Source organism: Falco peregrinus, chromosome 9, assembly GCF_023634155.1.
Source record: "Falco peregrinus isolate bFalPer1 chromosome 9, bFalPer1.pri, whole genome shotgun sequence".
In the NCBI taxonomy this organism is placed as follows: Eukaryota; Metazoa; Chordata; class Aves; order Falconiformes; family Falconidae; genus Falco; species Falco peregrinus.
Window position 1 is genome coordinate 29,493,961 of NC_073729.1, and position 20,712 is coordinate 29,514,672.

General features: G+C 41.4%; 1 protein-coding gene and 1 long non-coding RNA gene across 2 annotated transcripts; one reads left to right on the plus strand and one right to left on the minus strand.

Moving 5' to 3' along the window:
* Positions 1-1,884: 1,884 nt before the first annotated feature.
* On the plus strand, positions 1,885-18,215 carry LOC101919538 (1,25-dihydroxyvitamin D(3) 24-hydroxylase, mitochondrial). The gene is made up of 11 exons (XM_055813836.1): positions 1,885-5,630; positions 5,735-5,925; positions 6,319-6,412; positions 7,113-7,209; positions 8,429-8,520; positions 9,309-9,420; positions 10,806-10,951; positions 11,256-11,422; positions 11,607-11,685; positions 12,110-12,304; positions 12,413-18,215. Exons 1-11 carry the CDS (start codon positions 5,409-5,411, stop codon positions 12,521-12,523), a joined length of 1,506 nt encoding a protein of 501 aa, XP_055669811.1. The 5' UTR covers positions 1,885-5,408; the 3' UTR covers positions 12,524-18,215.
* Positions 6,376-18,949, minus strand: LOC114011704 (uncharacterized). The gene is made up of 3 exons (XR_003553746.1): positions 18,725-18,949; positions 18,222-18,268; positions 6,376-6,460 (listed from the first exon to the last, which is right to left on the minus strand). It is a non-coding gene; the product is annotated as an uncharacterized LOC114011704 (long non-coding RNA).
* Between the last annotated feature and the right edge of the window lie 1,763 nt (positions 18,950-20,712).

The following is a 20,712-nucleotide window of genomic DNA, read 5'->3' on the forward strand; positions in this document are numbered from 1 at the left end:
GTGCTATTTTGCATGTTAACTGTATGTGAACAAGGCAACTGCACATGTAAAATATCTTAGCAGAAGGCTAAATGTATAATGGCACATAACAATCAATATACACAATTGTTCTTAAGTACACTGTTTCTGCAAGAGCTAAAATGAAGATTAATTTCCCAATGGGCAAAAATCATCAAGAATTACTGTCTCAGAACATGGATAGCTGTAAACATATTTACAGAAACATAAGTACATAAATACCTACAGAATGTAGGTGCCTTTTGGATCTGGGATGCCTGAAGATCTGCATTTTGAACTGTATAGAGATCTAACATTCCATGTCTCCATGTGATACAGCAAATTTAAACTGTCTTCTTTGGTCTGAGTCTTGGGTATAACTTGACCACACAAATGCTTCTTTAGACTTTTGATGGAATCTTTCACAGTCCCTCCTAATACTTTCCAGGACCCTCCTGCCCTCTACACCTTTAGGATCAGTTAATAAATACAGGTATTTAGATACCGTGCATTTACACAGGACTGTCTGCACATCTAACCTGAATTGTATGCAAGCTGGCCTTATTCTTAGATACATCACCTGAAGTTACCAACACTCACCACAAAAAATAAAGGAGTTTAATGACAATTTATGGAATCTATATAATTATAGACTTTTGCTGATACTGCTAAACTATAAATGTTTCAGTGAAGACTAGATCTAAAGGCACAGTGCTTACATGTCATGGATCATTAGTCAGCATAAAAGAGTCACGCTGTTCAAGTGGTGAGGAAAATACTATTTACATTATACCTTTCTGTATCCTCTAAGATTTACTTTGCATCACATCATGTTGTGCTGATAACATCAGCAATAAATTGACACTTTTTTTTACACTGTCATAAACGTACATAATTCTTTTGCAAGTATATAACCAAATTACATCCCTACTCATTGAGACAAATGTAAAATTAGTTAGATTGTACATTAAGCCTGTTACTAGTTGCAGAACAGAGAAGAATAAGATGGGTGTCAACTGGAAAAAGATGGGTTATGGAAATCTAGGAGAAACAAGACTGAGAGAAGCAACAGAGCGTGTCCTGTACTAGCTTAGTATAAGGTATCCACCCACAATTGTTGCTCAGTCATAAATCATGATTCCAGATTCTGAGCCATCTTGAGGAATTTAGTTCACTCCGAATTCCCTCAATTTTCCCCTGGAAGTGTTGAAGACCAGTAAAGAGAAACCAGGACTTCCAGTTATCGCCTTCACGGCACAATATCCATGGAAGCATATACAATATCCACTAGTGAAATTCCTACCTCCTGAACCTGAACCATATGCTTTGAAAAATGAAGTGTTCTGACAGATTCCTAAATGCTACTGCTTTTTAAAATTAATCTCTCTTTCACTAGTGTTGTGTGGAAGGTGAAGAAAGCTTCTAGACTTCCGTCAGTTCTCTCCAAGGAGGAAAATTCAGCCTGGGACAGAAACTCATTCTTGCAGCATCCTAATGCACAAGCCCTTTGCTACAACTTCCTTCCCTGCTCAAGGAGGACAAGATTGCTAGAAGAGACAAGAAACTGAAAAGCCCAGAGGGTGGTTCTAGTTATCAGAAGAAAAGGGAAGAGCCAGTCAAGTCCTGAGTATTTCCAAGCTGTCAGAACATCTTGTAGTGGACCTCAGTTTCTTGGTCTGTGCTCACCACTTTCTCCCTGACTTATCCCCCTATAAACTTTACCTCTCTCAAGAATGAGGTATGCATGGAACATTGCCTTTTGCATGTAAAGCAGATAATAAATATTTATTCACAGAAAAGATGGTTCCACCTTTTTTTTAAGTAAACATTACTTGTGCTTAATTTAAGTCAATAAATGTCTTAATTTTCTTGAATCATATACTTACTTATTTAGACACTCCTTCAGTAGTTGAATGTCGCAATGTTTATTGCAGAGGTAGATACCTCAAACAGGTCATGGCCAGGTATAAGATTCCTTGGCTGGTGGAGTTTGAGCTGTTCATCCAGCTTTCTGTTTTTCTAGATCACTCTCCAAGGATTACCTTGGTGTCAGTTTGCTCAGCAGACCTTTATGTCTGCACTGCTACTGCCATCTTGTAGGAGTATAATCATCTAGTCTGCAGTGAGATAGGAAGAGTTTGGTGTTAAAAACCAACCCTTTGAGTAAAAACATAATAAAGATTTCTTTTTATTTCATTTTACAGTGCGTGTCTACGTAACAACTTTGAGATCTCAATTTTTTAATACGTTTCAGTTTCTCTTCTGTAGAATGGGAATCACTGTACTTTCCCATTTCCTAAGCTGAGGATAAATTCATCAATATTTACAAAACCCTAAGATCCTCAGCTGGAAAGAGACATAGAACTTGAAGTGTATAAACAAACACAAGCAAAAACCTGGAATAACAACTTTGTGTTTTGACACTGGACTTTATTAATTGCATTTTGTCTTCCTCAGTATTGTGAAATACCTTGCCTGTGACAGAGATACTCCCTGTGTAGTCTACACATTCCCCTATGGCACTTTTACATGGCAACATTTTAGAACATGCAGGAGACTTCACAGCATTTTAGGGCAAAAATAACAAGGAGCTTTTTCTGACAAGGAGATAGAATAGAGGTCAGGAGACAGGAATTGTGTAATATGTCACAAAACAAACCTCCTGGAATTACAGATATTAAGAAAGAAAATTAACTACCAATCCAAAGCTCTTTCCCACTGAGGAATTATTTTGGTAATATTTAGTGTATTTGAAATGCACTGTGTGAAAAACACTCAGTTCCCTTTGCCTGAGCTCAATGCTTTTGATACGTTTACTGGAAGTGCAGTCACTGTGTTTCAATGAGATTTCCAAGCACACCTCGGTCTCTTAAATCCTGGTGAGGAGTTCTTAGCTTGATGGGATTTCCAAGCTTTATCTAAAGAATATGTTACTATTGTTTCCCAAGAGGTAGAACTAGCAATTACTTCTGCTTGGGAAGCAGCTCTAAAACTTGCATTTCAGGTACTGATTAAATATTTTAGGGATGAAAAAGATATGCTGTGATCCAGCCTTTCTGTAACTCTACATCAGTCCCCATCAGGTCTTCTGCAGAAGCATCATGCTGGCAGATTATTTTTCAAGCAACGTTCTCTCCTGACATCTGAGACTGCAGAAATCAAAACCTTTTTTTTTTTTTTTTTTTTTCCAGTAGCAAAAGAGAAGCATAGAAGAATATGTACCAGAAGCTATTTAGTTTTGATTTTTAGGTATTTCCTGGTCTTTGACCTAAAAATACTCCTTGTCATTGTATAGAAGTGAAGAGGGCTTTTTGCTCACAGTTGCAATTAGCTGTTACAATTATTAGAAAATATTGGGAAGTCTTGTGGATAGACATCTGGGGGACAATGGTGACATCTTCACTGTTACAGGTGCCTCGGTGGAGCGATACTCCTGTGAGGATATGCCCCGATACTCAGTTCAGGAACCCTGTAACTAGTGTCGCTTTACTCTTAAGATAACCCTTGATACATTCTAAAGGTCACAAGAAAAGATCTTGCTGAAAATTAAAGGCTTGTTTTTGAGATGTCTTAAAAGGGAGGGAAGGAAGAAGTGAAGGCTGAAAGTGCCCTTAGAACTGCACTTTACCAGAAATTGAGGCAATCATTAGCTTTCCCAGCTCCAGGCCTAGCTGAGCTACAAATATACTAGCTTCCCTGCCAGAGACTTACATCACGACCACGGAAGTTAACTAAAACCTTTTCCATTCTGTAATTTAAAAACAGCTTAATAGAGAACATTTCGTCTTAAAAGGGTGGTTTCTTCCCCATAGCAGCAACGAACATGGAAAATATGACCTGAGCCCAGTTTAGTCTTGACTTGCTTATTCCTGACTCTTCCAAAGAGATCATTTCACAGGCACTAAGCTGTGACCCTTTAAATGAGTTCGTTTTGATTCCTTAAATAGACAGGTGTCCACAGAGCACACAAATTGTCTCTTCTTGTCTAGTTTCCCAGAAGAATTTATCATTGAACGAAGCCCGAAGTGCACTCGCCCTACAAGGACAGCAAGATGTGTTTTCAGTAGGACTGGTTCAAAGAAAACATATCACAAGAATATCAACTTCTTATGGTGTTTCCCTAAAAAAAGTTTGCAAATCTTTGAACCACTTCAATTTTAAAGCCTGTCCAGAAAGTGCTCTGATCTTGTGGCCCACATAGCATGAGCATGAGCCCATAGAAGAAAATCACTGAAATAGAGGGGCAAGATTGGGAAGGATGTACAAAAATCACAGACAAAGTCTGCAGTGAGATGTCATGCTTTTGTACATTTTTCTGTGTATTGATCACTGCTACCTTGGTCTTTTTATTGTTATTAATTTATTTGACTTTGAGACACGTGCCTTTATGCGTCTCAGGTTCCGCGTCAAACCCATCTCCTGATTTTCCCTTTGCTTGTCCCTTATCTCACACACCTAGCCTCTCACTGTCAGAGGCTTAGATGGAATTAAGAGCTTAGTCACAAAAGGCAACTTGGGAAAGATGAAAAAAGCTAATGTGGGATGGGAGAAAATCAAGTCCTTGTTGTAGCATACCTGTCTTTCCTGGAAATCCTCTGGTTTATGGGTAGCTTTTGTCTTGCAGCAAGACCTGTAGCCTCTCTGACTTCTCCCTGCAAGGAGAGGCTCCCGCAGAGCACCCAGTACCCAGCACCCAGGTGACCTGAGCTGCTTTATCTGTGTAGCACCTCTTCGGCCTCCGCTTAGCCTGAAAACCTTTGGCTCTCTCTGCCGGTTATTGCACAGTTCCAGATTAAAAGACTCATAGCAATAACTGATTTTTGTTAGAATTTCACGGCTGCCAACACTAACAGTGAAGGGAATTTTGCCTTCTCAGGTGCTGCACTCGCATGCCCTTTTCATAAATAGGTGGTTAGTCAGCCAGAGAGGGTACAAGTGCTCCGCCCGCCAAAACGTGTTATTCCTCAGCTCCCTGCATTTTTTATTCCATCACTTCAAAGTGCAAATAGTGAGGGAAGCCTCAGCCACCTGTACGTTGTGGTGTCAACACCACAGCCCCCCCCCCCCCAGCCCCGCTGCCTCCCCACTCCATGCGGGTGCACCCTGGCCACCTCACCCCTCTAAAAAGCCGAATTTAGCGCAGAAAGAAAGGCAGAGGGGAGCAGCGGCTTTCCGCAGCCTGCGCAGGGCGCCGCTACCTGCCGCGCTGGGCGCCGGGCCCCCGGGCAGCCCCGCGGGGGGGCGCCGGGCCGAACCGTCGGGCGAAGCGCTTGGCTTCCCCGGGCAGGGCCGTGCCGTGCCGCCGGCCCCACCTCACCCCACCCAGGGCTCCCATTGGCCCCGATGAAAGTCCAGCGAGGCTCCCGGCTGCTATAAACGTGCATCCGTGCGGCGGGGCCCGCCGCGGCGCTATGGCAGGCGGCGGCATCTGCCTCCGGCACCCCGCCCGCACCTGCGGCCGCGCCGCCATGGGCCCCGCCGCCCCCGCGCAGCGCCTCGCCTCCTCCCTCCGCGCCCTGCGGAGCCGCGGGCACCCCCTGGCCGCGCTGCCCGGCCCCCCGCGCTGGCCGCTGATGGGCAGCCTGCCCGACGTGCTCTGGAAGGGGGGGCTCAAGCGGCAGCACGAGACGCTGGTGAGGCGGGCGGAGGGATGGGGATGCTGCGGCGGGGGGGGCCGGGGAGCGCCGCGCGCTGACCGCGGAGGGGGGGCGTGTGTGTGTCTCTTCTGCACCCCCAGGCTGAGTACCACAGGAGGTTTGGCAAGATATTCCGCATGAAGCTGGGGGCTTTCGACTCGGTGCACATCGCAGCCCCCTGCCTCCTGGAAGCCCTGTACCGCCGGGAGAGCGCCTGCCCTCAGCGCCTGGAGATCAAGCCCTGGAAAGCCTATCGGGACTATCGCAACGAGGGCTACGGGCTGCTGATCCTGTGAGTGGCACCCGCAGGACGCGGGGGTTGCGGGGAGGGGGCGGTTGCAGCCTGTGGTGGGTGGGCGAGGGCTGTTTCCGAGGCGGCCGGGGATGCTGCGGGGATGCTGCGGGAGGGCGGCCGGGGATGCTGCGGGGATGCTGCGGGAGGGCGGCCGGGGATGCTGCGGGGATGCCGCGGGGCTCTGCTCCGGCGGGGCGGCGGTCCCGTTATCCCCGCTGCGCCCAGCAGCGGCTGCGGCGGCACCGTTGCGCCCGTCGGGGCGGTGGAGGGGCACCGGAGCCCGGCGCTGCCCGACGTACCTCGTCTCACATGCTGCGAGGTCGGGGGGTCGCCCCTCTTCCTTCTTTTAGCCTCTCTGTTTTCAGCCTCACTGGTTTTCATTCAATGTAGGGAAGGAAAGGACTGGCAGAGGGTGAGAAGTGCCTTTCAAAAGAAACTAATGAAACCCCGGGAAGTTGTGAAACTGGATACCACCATCAATGAGGTACTGCGCTTTGGGAAACTCCTTATCCATCTCCAGTCCACTGGAAACCTGGGAAACAAAAGCAGATCAGATGGTCCAGTTTACCTGTTGATTTGCTCACCAGTGATACAACCATGAGTTCATACCCTGAAATCATTCATAGAATAATAAGTACAAACTGATTATCAGAGTCTGACCAAATGTGAGACCACACAGGAACCTGTAGTTTAGATTGTCTCCACAGAATAAGATTATTTCACAATTATACGGGCTCCTGCAAACAGAGTTTTTGCTTACTTTTCTGGCGTTCAGGTTTTCTTTGCCTTTACCCCTTCATTCTTAGGTTCCTTCTGTCAGGGAACACATCCTTCTTTAACCTCTGTGTTCCTCATTGATTTTGAGGAGCATCTGCAATAAACAGCTTAATCCTCTTTATTGGGAAAACCCAGTATTATCCCAGCATCAGACTGAAGCATTTCGTCCCTGTGGAGGAAAGCTCAGTTCATTGAACCATAAGCAGTAATAGCATACGAGTCGTGTAAAACCCAAACATAATTTAACACAGGGGGAAATAGAAACTTTTCAAAGAACAGGCAACATAAGTATTCCTCTCTTATGTGAGGTTGTTATCTATTTAAAAGATAGTTGAAATGCTAAATTACTTGAGTTTTTTATTAGCTAATGTGATTTTATTCTCTTCTTTTCCCTCTCTACCACTTAGGTCCTGGAGGACTTCATGCACAGAATAGATGATGTTTGTAATCACAATGGGCAAATGGAAGACGTCTATTCAGAATTCAACAAATGGTCCTTTGAAAGTAAGTTGGTTTCTGCCTGGGAACAGTATGCATTTTGTACCTGCCATGGCGGTTCAGTTAAAGTACAATCAGGGTTGAAAGTGTAGACTGAGTATTTCCAGACTACCACCTATCATGGAAAGTGGCTTGCAGAAAAGCCAGGGGACTATCAGTACAAGTACAAAATTCATCAGCAGCTATAGAAATGCTTCTGTCTGGCTCTGGCTATCTGTATGGCTTCTAAAAAAAATTAAAACATGATAGTGACTTTTAAATTCAAAACTTGGGGGAATCAAAGTGCATTTATCTAGAGTGGGATCAGATAGTACATGACCAGTTTTGTCCATCCAATATTTGTTAATTATCAGCAGCACAAGATCAATGCAACAACCCAATAACAGTGGGGTAGTCATTTTAGATAAGGGTTGGAAAATCACATTTAAAATGTTACATTAGGATTGAGAAACACTGGAATGAGTTACCAAAACAGAAGCCTCCATCTTTAGAAACCTTTCAGAGTACACTGAAGAGCCATCTGCCAGGAATGACTTAGGGCAGAAGAAACTGCACCAGTGATTTCCTGAAGGGGAGGGGTAGCTGGGTATAGTGTGTAACTGCCTAACTGAACGAGCTCTGCCAGACCTGTCTGCTCTTGGCTGGCTCATCTCAACAACCTGTGCAGTGAGTTCCTGAAAGTGGTTTTTCTTTCCACTGTCAGTGACGATGGCTGCTTTTGGAAAGGGAGAAATAGGAAGTGACAGCTTAAAAAAAAAATAAAAAGGCAAGTGGAAAGAGGTGGAAGCTGGTGGAGTGTGGGATGCTGCTGCCAGTGTTTGTTTGCAAGTGGTTTCTGGCTGTGGAAAGGGCTAGGAGATGCTGGAATAGATGGCCTCTTTCAGGCCCATTTTTCCTGTGACTCAGTTCTGTTCCATAGCTTTATCTAACAGCTTATTTAGCTAATATGCCAGCCCTGCTTGGCAGAATGGTCCTGCTGCTTCTGAAGGGATCAGCAATGATTCTTATTTTTGAAGAAATTGCTACCAAAGGGCACCTTAGATAGATATACAGCTATGTGGGTCAGAGGCAAACATGCAGAAGGTGTTTTGAAGTGCTGCTCTCACCAGTGTGTATCATAGAATGTTTTTCAGAAGGATAATCCAAGCCATTCCTTGACAATAAATGGTGGACACCATGCACCCTTTTGTTTATATCATTTAATGACAATACTGCTTAACAACAGGTATCTGCCTGATGCTGTATGGAAAGAGGTTTGGTCTCCTACAGCAGGATGTTGAAGAAGAAAGTTTGAACTTCATCAAAGCTGTAAAAATGGTATGGAAGAGTCTTTATTGGGGCTGTAGGGATCTTATACCCCTACTGCTAATGAGAGGGGGAATGGGTCACCTAAAAAAAGAAACTTAAGCTTCTGTACTACATGTGTATTGGCAGCCTTGCACATTCAAAGTGACACTTAACTGTGCAGAGCTCGTACTGAACATCTGACTGTCTCATTTATGAAATGCCTAAATCTGTAGGGGAAAAAAGCTCTATAGACATTTGGGTAATCCTGGAAATAAGAGTTGTCAGGTTGGTTGGTTAACTTTCCCTCTGAGACACCTGTTGTGCAACAGTGCTGTTTGTTGGGTGGGACTCCTGGAGTTGTGTGGGATTATGCAAATATGCCGGATTTTAGGTTAGTCATTCCTGCAGGCACACCTCCTGTGCATTTTGCTGCAACTTGGACTCTGGTGATACATATCTGCCTAATTTTAGCCACCTAAAAGATGGGCATCTAGCCTAGCCCAGTTTAGCTCCATCTGTTGTCAAGGGAGAGAGAGAGGCACTGCCAAAAGGTGTCTTGTCCCATTCTAAAACAAGTGCCTAAAATAGATAGGATGAATCACCCACTGGAGAAGCCTCCTATTCTCCACTGGATGCCCCTAATTTTTAGCTGGATGTGGTCGAAGTAGGTTGAGACCCATACTTTCTGCCCAGGATGAAACATCTGCCAAAATCTTGACTTCCTGAAAATTGCCTCCTACTTTACAGTCTAATTTTTTTCAGAGATTGTAAGTAGATAAGATTAAAGAAAGGTTTCAAAAGCTCTTTCTCCACCACAGATGATGTCTACTTTTGGAATGATGATGGTGACCCCTGTGGAACTTCACAAGGGTCTGAACACAAAAGTCTGGCAAGCTCATACTAAAGCATGGGATGACATATTTAAAACAGGTTATTGTTTTAAACACGATTCCTTTCTCTTTGTCTCTGTTTCCTACTTCATGGAATTAACTTTCTTCATACTTGCTACTGCCCTACACTGCTGTTAATTGCTGCCTTCAGCACAGATTGAGAGCCCTTTGCTGCAGCTAACCACAAACCTATTCCAAGCACGGGAGCTCTGTTTCCTTGTGGCTAACACTTAGGTCTGGTTGTGGGGCTGTACCCAACCCCCAGGGAAGCCGTAGGAATTTTGGACCCAGCAATGTCGTGAGTCCACTTTAACCTGTCATAAAAGTAAATAGCCAGAAAGTGTGTAATCTCTTTAAAGGCAGGGTATACAAGTGAGAAAAGGGACCTCGGAGTTGTTTTCTTGAGAAACAAGAATAAAAAAGAAATTATAGGTTTTCTGAATAACCTGGAATATAGTCGTAAGTCTTAAAAACAGAAGCAATTTAAATCATAAGGTACAGTTTGGCTTTTTGACAACATTTTCTGTCTATTTAAGATGAATTGGCCTTCAAGGTTACAAAAACTAACTCCAGGTATGAAGTTAAGTTTATATTTTTCAGTGCCTTGCTAGACAGTGACAGGACTAGCTAAAGACTGAGAAAGGTTTTGGCACTTTGATAATTGTAGTGCTGAACGATATATTTCTCTTAGGCATTTGAGTACTTGATACTTCAGGACTTTTGGTTATGCCAGCCACATGTGCATTTATTTTATTGCTGCTTAAGTTACAGGTTTTAGGAAAGATGTTTTAAAACAGTTTTGTTCAGAAAAGCCAGTTTGACACCTTCACGTGACATGAATAGCTCCTTACTAGGAACTGGTCTTGACAATTGGGATATTCATGAGAAAGGGTGGGCAAAACCTATTCCTCTTTATTAAATATACATATATACAAAAAAACAGCATGTAGAAATTTGGCATCTAATTTTGCCTTCTCCCAGTAAATCAAAGGCTTAAATTTCCCCTCAGGGAGTCTGGGTGCTAAGTTTCTTTGATTTTTTTAGCACTTTGATCCCCTTTGAAAATCCAAGCTAATAGATTTTATACACTTGTATTTCTGTTTGCTAAATATTTCACTCAACACATCACTGATTTCCTTTCCTAATTTAAGAAAGCAGATTCCTAATGGTTTGCAGGAGCTCCTTCTGTTCAGAAGTGATTTCTGTGACTGAGTTTTTTTGTCTAAGTAAAAATACTATTATTTATTCAGTATCATTCTCATTGCTTGAAAAAAGAGCACAGTTTGGTATCTTCTTTCAAAATCCTGCATGTGAGACATACTTTTGCTTTTTTTATAGCATTTTTCATAGAATCATTTAGGTTGGAAAAGACCTTTGAGATCATCAAGTCCAACCATTAATTACCTCTTGCTCCTCCCTCCTCAGCCAAGCACTCAATTGACTGTCGGCTGGAAAAACACTCTGCAAACCCTCAGGAGGATTTCCTGTGTGACATCTATGCTGGAGGACAACTTTCCAGGAAGGAGCTGTACGCTGCCATCGCAGAGCTCCAGATTGCAGGAGTTGAAACGGTAAACCTGACTTTCCAAGAGCTTGTGAAAATTAGCATCCTTCCAGCTCCCTGCTTTCTTCCACACCCGAGTAAGCTAACCCTCTAGCTGCTTCAGTGGCCTAAGTGCAAATGGATTTTTACCTGTAATCACTAGATTCTTTCTTTTGTTTGTTACTGCTAGAGAGCAATTGGGATGGCTCATAATCCCTTAGGCTTACAAAATATAAGGCAGGGACCAGCTGTAAATATTGCTTTGAACTTCTGGCAACTTCTTGTTTCTGTCACCAAGTGGAGGTCTTGTGTTTCTTTTTGGTTTGTTTCAGACAGCCAACAGTTTACTGTGGGCTTTGTATAACATTTCGCGCAATCCACATGTTCAGCAGAAGCTTTACCAGGAAATACAGAGTGTTTTGGCTGCTAATGAGAGTCCAAGTGCTGAGAACTTGACGAATATGCCTTACGTAAAAGCATGTCTGAAAGAATCTATGAGGTAAAATTCTCAAATAATTTGCAAAAAGCAACATGAACAAAAAGTTTTTTTACCAGGTAGATGTACTAGGGAGAAAGAATTTTCTAGTATATATTTTATTCACCTTGGTGTTTAAGGTGAACTATGATAGATGCAGGAAGAAAAAACGCTGGAAATTTAACCCATTTTGTTTCTTTCACTGTAGATTAACACCATCAGTGCCATTTACTACTCGCACCATCCACACAGAAATGGTTCTGGGAGATTACGTATTGCCCAAAGGGGTAAGTCAATTAATTTAGCTTACCACAATATTTTGTCATTGATTAACTGTCCTGTAAACCACTGAAGCTGGTCATATTTTAGTCTCAAAATGACTGCCAAACGACTAGTCCCAGGATAAGGAATGAGGAATTCACGCCAAGAATTCCCGTAAACTGAAAACCATACCTGCCTGCACTGCTGTTGGTTTTAGACAAAAATATTTTGGTGTGCTATTTCAAAAATGTTTTTCAAACTTTCCCATGATTTTTGGAGGCAACGATGACCTTTTCTGTAATTGAATTAATCTTCAGAGAATTACATGACATCTTCTGAGGAAACTGCCTCACCTTTATGGTTGCATTATTTTTTTCCATTAACAAGCTGATTCGCTTGGTAGCTCTAAGCCAATTTGTAATGAGACTCTCTCTCTTGCTTTGATTATAGACTGTACTAATGATAAATAGCCATGCCCTGGGTTGCAATGAAGAGTACTTTAATGGCTGGACTCAGTTTAAACCAGAGCGCTGGTTTCAGAAGGACTTAATAAATCCATTTTCTCACGTTCCTTTTGGCATTGGGAAGAGGATGTGCATCGGACGCCGCATAGCAGAGCTGCAGCTTCACTTGGCCCTTTGCTGGGTAAATACTCTAAAAGGCATTCTGTACACAGTGCCTGGTTGTTCACCATGTAACCTAATCGGAAGATCTAGAAGCTAAAGGATGCTGACTGAAATGTTTGTGTTTCAGCTCATTCGCAAATACCAAATTGTAGCAACTGACAACAAACCAGTAGAAACACTCCATTCGGGAATACTGATTCCTAGTCGGGAGCTTCCCATTGCATTTCACAGACGATAAGGTACGTGCAGAAGGTTCTCCCGAGTACATGAGATTTTTCTTTGAACCTCATTTAGAAATTTTCATAAAACTGTGAGTGTAAAGGAACAGGTGCTTTTCTAAGCTTTATTCTCACAATGTGAGATATATTAAGTGCCATCATGTTTGATTACTTTTAACAGAAAGACTCCATGTACTAAGAAGACAAGTTTTGTGCAGCTTATGGCTATGAAGTTAGCTGTCTAGTTTTAAACTCCAAGAGAGGTGTCTTCTGGGTATGATGCGGACCAGAAATGGGGAAATCAAAATGTATATACTGTTGGAGAAAATAGTAGCCATTATTTTATTATAACTTCTCCACTGCATTTCTAGAAGATATTTCCTGAAAGATAGCATTTGATTTTGAGCATCACTGTACAGATTAAAAAGAAAATGCCCTAGTGAAGGACCATTACACCAGTTTGCACCAGTACACCAGCACTACAGAGTTTAGATAAGAAAACTCAGTTTTAGGCAGAAGGACAAAGAAAAGAACTATCTATTTGTAAATACTCATGCAATGCTGCAACTTACTATACATTTTTGGTTCATAAAAAAGAATGTAAGATTTTCTTTGCTCCCAGGTTTATAAAAATAAGCTAACAAAAAAAGCTTATTTGTATAAGAATCTAAATTGGAAAACTGGTTATTTGACCTAGAACTAAGTCCTCAAGTTAGAAGTCAAGTGACATTTAAATACAGTGGGAGATATTTTTTTGCTGGCCAACATCACAGTAAAAAAATCACCCAATATAATCTGAGTAAGGGTAGTAACTCCTTTAACTGAAATTTAGTCAGTGCTATTTGCTTTTAAATAATCATCATTATATGGATTCTTTTTCTCTTTAATCCACCTTGCAGAAAATAAATGACAAACCTGCTGCTGCCTCCTCGGAAAAAATATACATCGACTGGGAAAGTCAAAGCCTATGGTAACCAGCGGATAAATGGCAACACCTGTCCCTTGAACAATTGCTGAGCCAGAAGAAGTACCAAGGAAATCTTCCATACTGTTTTATTGGGAAAATGTGGTTAGTTAGTTCAGCTGGACTTAGCAATGTTAAAGGGATAGAAAAATACCATTCACGTTCATATACCTATGCAAATACACTGATTTAATGCAGCTGGGGGACTGTACAGGATAGAGCTTGATAATGAGCTGTGGCGTGTTATGTACATACAGTTCTTGTTGGTGTACACTGAAATTATTATAGCCTCAAGCTGTTCAACAGGCTAGCTTGGAAAGAGCTGGTTTCCAGTTTGTGGGTGTCATATAGGACACCTGGGGGAACAACTGTCACAACTGAACTGGCCATGTTAGCTCAGAGTTGAAGAGCTTTGAGAAGTCACTTCAGGGAAAAGAAACTCACTTAACAAATTATCAACATTGTGAATTAAACCGAAGTAAGATAGCAGCCTGTAATAAGGCTAGCAACAGGGCTTAAAAATTAGGATAATTTAAAAAGTTTACTTTCCCTAATGTTATTCACTTCCTTAACAAAAGGGAAATAAGGGAAAAGGTATGTATACATCAGGATTTATTCCTTATGCTTGCACAGTGCTTCAGTTTGAAATGTTGCAGTACTGTGCCTGCCACATACTCTGCTCATACCCAGCGTCTCATGCCTCCAACTCCTACACAAGCCATTTTATCGCACCTTTATTGTAAAACCTTAGTGGTCTTTTATTGCATGAAAGGCCTTATCCATAAATGGAATCACTGGAATCCTATGGGTTCTGTCACTATTAAATGATGATTATCCTAACAGGATAGTTACTTCATCAGATGAGAAATACAGAATGTATGTTTCAAAGAACCACAGGAAATAAGGATCCTAAACATTTCAAATAGGTCTATTTCTTGTGGAGATTTCAGTTTCTGTGTCTAAAGTTGTCACTACCCTGCATGTAATACTGTATGTTAGCTGTTATGGTCACTAGTGTATTTTCCCCATAATGCAGTTTCAAGTACAGGTTTAAATATATAATCATGAATGGTTACTTTTAATTTTTTACATTCTGAAATGATACAAGTTCTTAGCATTTCTTGGTCTGTTTCCTGCAGGTTTTTTTGTTTGTTTTCCTTTGTTATACTCAAGACATGTAAATGTAGCCATATTACAATGTGTAAAGCAATTTGTGCATTATCTGCGTCTTTCTAGTCAGTTTGATAATAGTCAATTTTGTAATAAAATAAAGATTTCTATTTTTTTTCTATAAACAGTTTTTCATAGTTTATTATAAAGTCTCTGTAGCATTACAAAAATCTTGTCATTCATCGTAACTTCTTGCAAAGTGTTGCTGTGATACTCCCATCCCTCTGCTTAATAGCCTCAACGGGCTGGAACTTGAAATTCTACAAAATCAAGTTACTTTAATTCAACAGTGAAAACCTTCTGCTTTATGCTACCCCCAAAATGCTTGGTTGTGCTGTAATGACACACTAGTTCGCAAAGCCCAGCTCCTGGTGGGAGGGTACGGTGGGCGCTGCTGCGGCCAGGCAGATCCCAGGTTAGCAAGTCCAGGGGAGTTAAACCCTGCAGCACAGGGCTTTGATGCCAAACTCCTTTTGTGCCATTAATCTTGCCATTCCTTCAATCCAGGCTAGCCTAGTATTCAGGAATGTGTTAAATCCGTGCCTACAGCCCTACTTTCCCTCTGTATAATCCTATGAGACCTCAGTGAATACTAATGTTAGGAGACTTTCTGCATCCATAATGCAGTCTGAACGTGTTTCTCCCCGGCATGCACAGTACTGAGGTCCCCAGGGATGGGATTGTTACATTGCTCTGCCATTATGACAAGATAAAAATCAATATAAAGTTTTGAGGAGGGATGAAAATAGTCTGAGCCTTTGCAGGATCAAAAGAAATGCTGTATATAAAAAGAATGCCATCCACCCAGCACTGTGACTGACAGCCTGATGGTTGCGCAAAGAGCAAATCTGACAGTTATCAAAACCATGCTGTCCTTGCCAAGTGAAGGCTGCCTCCGGCTGAGCGAACGATGGTGTAAGAAAAATCGTACAGCGCTGTGTGAGAATGTCACTTTTCTGAAAATCATATTGTAACGTGCACTTCAGAGCGACTGTAGCTTGTGCTGCTGAAACTAATCTGACAGCTGGGAGCGCTGGGTCCCAGAGCCCAGGGCGGGTGGGCTGGGAGACCCTCGGAGCTCACCCAATATCCGGGGAGCTTGGGCCGTTTGTGCTAAAGTGCAAGACTGTGGGGAGATCTACTCAAGCTGCTACAACAATAATACACCCTAAGTCTCTCCTTATAGTCTAATAAACTAATATTACTCCATCAGAGACAATGAAGTTGTGCCAACATGAAGCAAGCTCTAATAGAAAGTCAGGACTATTGTCCAACTCCACGTGTATCACATTGCTCACAAATGTTCTGACAGTTTATCTTTTAAAGACAACCAAAGAGAAGAGGTGCTATGTAGCTGAACTGACCTTGACAGCCTAGTTATCAGCTGTTTCGAAATCTTTTATTGCTTCTGTATAGTAAATCACAGGTTCATGCTTACTGGGCTGCTTATTTTTGCTATTTAAATTCAGTGGACTCATGCTTACTGGGCTGCTTATTTTCGCTATTTAAATTCAGTGGACTCATGCTTACTGGGCTGCTTATTTTTGCTATTTAAATTCAGTGGACTCAAAGATGTTGCTCTAACTAAGGTTTGGACCAACTCTGTACAAGCTGAGGTACAACTGTGTGCTGCCTTCTGGATTTCTAAAAGTACAATAACCACTGACCTGGAAAATTTTGTTCCGGAAGCTTTGTAGATTGTCAAGTCCTGAAGTTTTCAAAGAACTTCGTTAATCTGCTACCCCAAAGTAAATGTCCAAAGCAGTTATCAAACTACACAGATAATGAATGACCAAGCCAGACTTTCACATTAAGAAACCCGTATGGCTTTTTTTTTCTGGTATTTCATTCAGAAGTACAAAAGCCAGCACGATGCTTCTGAGATTAATAAATCTCTATGAACTCTTTTGCCTGTGGTCAGCTGGATAACCTCAGTTCTTCGCTGCTTTGAAATGATTTGCTCATTCAGAATTACTTATTGGAAAGAAAAGACAACACTTCTTCCCTGTTATCGTTTCCTACAGTTACTCCTCAGAGGAAGATGGTTGGATCGTAAAATGAATGGAATTAATTGGCCTCCACGTTAACTTTCTCAATAAGGAAGTGAACAAGGTTTACCTACCCAATGGGAAGTTAATTCTGTTCAGGCTTTAGGCATGTCAGTGGGAATGATATAGACAAAGTTGGAGCCAACTAATCTGTGCTTTTTTTTATGAATAAAGAATGCCAGTTTTCAGGACTGACAATCTGGCATTTTTCATATATGTTCTGTTCATTATAAGCTGGTTGTTATACAGTAAGCTCTGAGTCAGTCTCTGCATACACCTTTTGGTGCTGTGATTAGATGACAGATAATTTGTTCTAGTTTGTCTTCTTCCATACTGAGAAGGATCTTTGTTCTCAACCAGGAGAATTCATTTCTGTGTCAATGCTGACTTTAACTGATGGGGCAAAATAACCCAAGCTCCACAAAATGAATCCTGCAAAACGTTCATAGCTAAAGATCATTTCAGAACAACTTTCAGGAGAACAACTCAGCATGTGCTTAATTTTAAATATGTGAAACTTTGTATTGACCTCAGTGGGACTGCATGTGTATGTGTGAGTTTCTTAATGCATTATCACATTTTATAAAAGGAGAAAGTTTAACAATTTGCAGCATGTCACTTGTGGCACACATATTCAAAATTCCTGTAAGGTTTGTAGCTTTAGAAGAAAAAGCTGCCTTTTTACTTCAGCTAATTGAAACAAAGGGACCATTGAGGTGGAAACTACAAACAGTCTCATTAATCTCTTACCCTGGATGTGTGTGTTGTGCTGATAACTTGTGGATTGATGTACCATAGTGTGGGTGGATGCATTCAAATATTTTTTTAATGTGTCCTTCCAGGCATGGCTTGGGAAAAAGTATGAATATTATATTACGAAACTGAGAATTGTGTTTATTCACTTACATTTATCCTTGGGTATTTCTGAGTATCAGCTTTCAAGGGAGTGAAAAAGAAGGAGATGCTGAATTGGTTTGTCACAGAAACAGCACGAGTCCTGACCATCCTGCCAATACTGCTGACTCTCCGCTCTCTCTTACTGCAGCTCAGGGCTGCAGCCCCACTGCCTTAAACCCTTTTGTACAGTGAGGTATTAAAAAAAAATCAGGAATACATTTGTTGACAGTGAGAAATATAAACTAACATGAAACTGGTATCAGCCACTACAGAATCGGTCCAATTCTTTGGGCAGGGAAGTGTAAGGGGTATGGCTGGAGACCACGCTTGGATCTGGTTCAGCGTTACAGTGTACTTTTTTTCCAAGACAGCCCAACTCTTTGTGTGGATATTACTGTTCACTTCTTTCTTGTCTGTTTATACAGAAGTGCATTGACACCGCATACAATACCTATCTGGACCTCACCTATATTCCTATATCCTTCTTTGCTAGCAGAGGAAGGACTACATTGACTTTCAGCTCTTGTCGATAGTTTTTGCCTCAGCTGTAAGATCAGTAGCCTGTGGCTTTGGAACAACATAAAAAGCTAAAGTTAAGCTGTAATGTTTGGATCCAGAAGGAGATTTAGACATTTTTACCTTGTGGGGTTTGGATGGAGCTGAACACTTATGGAGCAACCCTCCTCCTGACAAGGAAAGCAACGATGAGACTTAAAAATATTTTTCTCCAAGGGACAATGTCAAAACAAGTGTGGAATGGAATGCATTTTATAATCAGGGTAAATTATACTTTGCTTTCTTGGGCATGTTCCTCTCGACAAGTTTGAACTCTTTGCCTCTTATTGTTAAGTGTGTTGAATGAACTCCAGGCACCGCGTGTCGGAGGAGAAGGGAAGGGGCAGCTGCTGGCAGGGAGCGCAACAAGGCAATAAAGGGGAACTCTGAGTACGAGAGTTACCCCTTGGTCTTCCCAAATTGGTATGCACGTTTATGATACTTTACCCTCCGCTATCAACTGAGGTGCCTAGAAGCTTGATAGTAAATCAAACAAATCACATCTGATTCATTCTGCCATTGAACTGTGTTCCACATAAAAGCAGGAGATAGGAGAGAAGCAGGAGAATGGTGCAGGCCTTGCTTACCTTGAAATAAAGGGTTTCCTCACTGCCAGATGGACTTCCAGCAGCATGGAGTTGGCTGAAGGTGAAGAAAGGAAAAACTTCTTCTAAATTTAATGGAAATAATGGAAGGAAGTCTTTGAAAAACTCATACCTCAGGCAGTACGGGTTGCACTTATCTAGACTTTCAAGTTCCCACAAAAAAGCCCCTGTTGTTATCTCAGTTAGACCAATGGGGATCACAAACAGATTTGCAGATGAGGTCAATACCTGAATCAAGCTCAGTCCCACCTGGTTCAGGGCAAAGGTACCCACATATCTGATCGGGGGTCAGCCAAGAGCCAGCTCGATCCATGGTCAAAGGCCATCCTCAGTCCTAAATCTGGGACCTGCTTTGGTGGCTTTGCAGGAACATTCAACCACAGGCTGCAGATACCCAACTGCACTTTGTCAACACAGTCATTATGTTGAGGTTGCAAGTTGATAGGATTAAACTGGCTGTCCTACCATAAAGCACAGGAGAAAGCCTTAGCTAAGATCTAAATTTTAGTAATTTTAAATGGGACCTGCAGAGCATAAGTAGAATAAGGAAGACAAGACTTTGGGAGCAAGATTTTTGGCAGGATGACCCGAAGGTAGCTGGGTTCATACACATCTTTCACTCTGTTCAGGAGATGCCAAGCTTTGGTACTCCAGAACGATCCTGTCTTCCCTCTGGCTATGTTTGAAAGTCAGAGCAACAGGAAAGAAAAGCTTTAACTCTGCATTGCTCCTTGTGACAAAGAGTATCTCATTTCAATGCAAATTAAAATCTTCAAAGCACACTCCACTAAAAACAAACAAACAAGACAACAAAAGCCAGAGACATCTGGCTTGCATTCACTGAACACACTGAGATATATTTCTCAAGTAGTTGGACACCCTGGAAATATTATTAAATTCTTACTGGGAACTTCCACAGTAGCTTCTTCCTTTTAGTGAGTGTGAAAGAGGTTGGAATGCCATAGAAAGGTGGTTTTAATCATTAAAGGCTAAACCCTGGACCATCTTGGATTTTCTACTGGATGGAGAAAGGTTGTGCAGCTTGTGGAATTGTGAAATCTTTAAATAACTTCAAAGAGGACAAAATTAACTGCTCCTTTTAAAAAAAAAAAGATACTTCATGTATTGAATTGCTAATGATGACTGATCCACAGCAATATACATTTACTACATTAAACAGCATACTAATTCTGAGTGCTAACTCTAATTTCTAGCTTTGAAAAAATAGTTTTTCTACTTTAAAATTAAATTGAAACCAATGCTCTGTTTAATATTTTTACAGGATGAAGCAGACATATTGTCTCATAACAGTGCTTCACTGATGATGTTTTTTGAAAATCACAGTCAATGAAACGTGTGTGTTTGTGTGCGTGTATGAAAAATTTGAAGGTCTATAATGAAGCATGGATAACATCTCTAAAAATACTTGGTAAAAACTCAGGATATTTCTAAGCAAGGCTAGTGTCCAAATAATTTTTTTTATGAAATGGAATTTCTGCTAAAAATTTTCACTTTTACATTTTAATACAAATTATTTACCAGTAAATAAGGAAGAGATTACTTGTGAGATGAAAAGGAATTTTGAAGGTCATTGTTTTTAGTGGGGGAAGTGTACAGCAGCGTCTGACATTTAGCTTTGAAGAACATAGACAAATCATAGGAGAAACAGAAATTTGTTAGAGAATGCAAAATATTGCTGGGTTGTCATCAAAGAAGGTATTGAAAAGTAAATTTTGGTAGAGGTCAAAACTATACCTCCCTCAAGATAAGCCTGAGAATAAACATTTTCAAAAGAAAAGATCATTTCTGGCCATGAACGATTTATTTAGTGAAAAGATGTTACCATTCTAAGGAACAAGGATCCAAGTACACTTTGGTATTAATGGAAACCAACTCAATTCAAAACAGTACTCCATACAAATGTTCAATAAACATGATTTATCCATTCCAAAGCTTGAATAAAAGAAAAA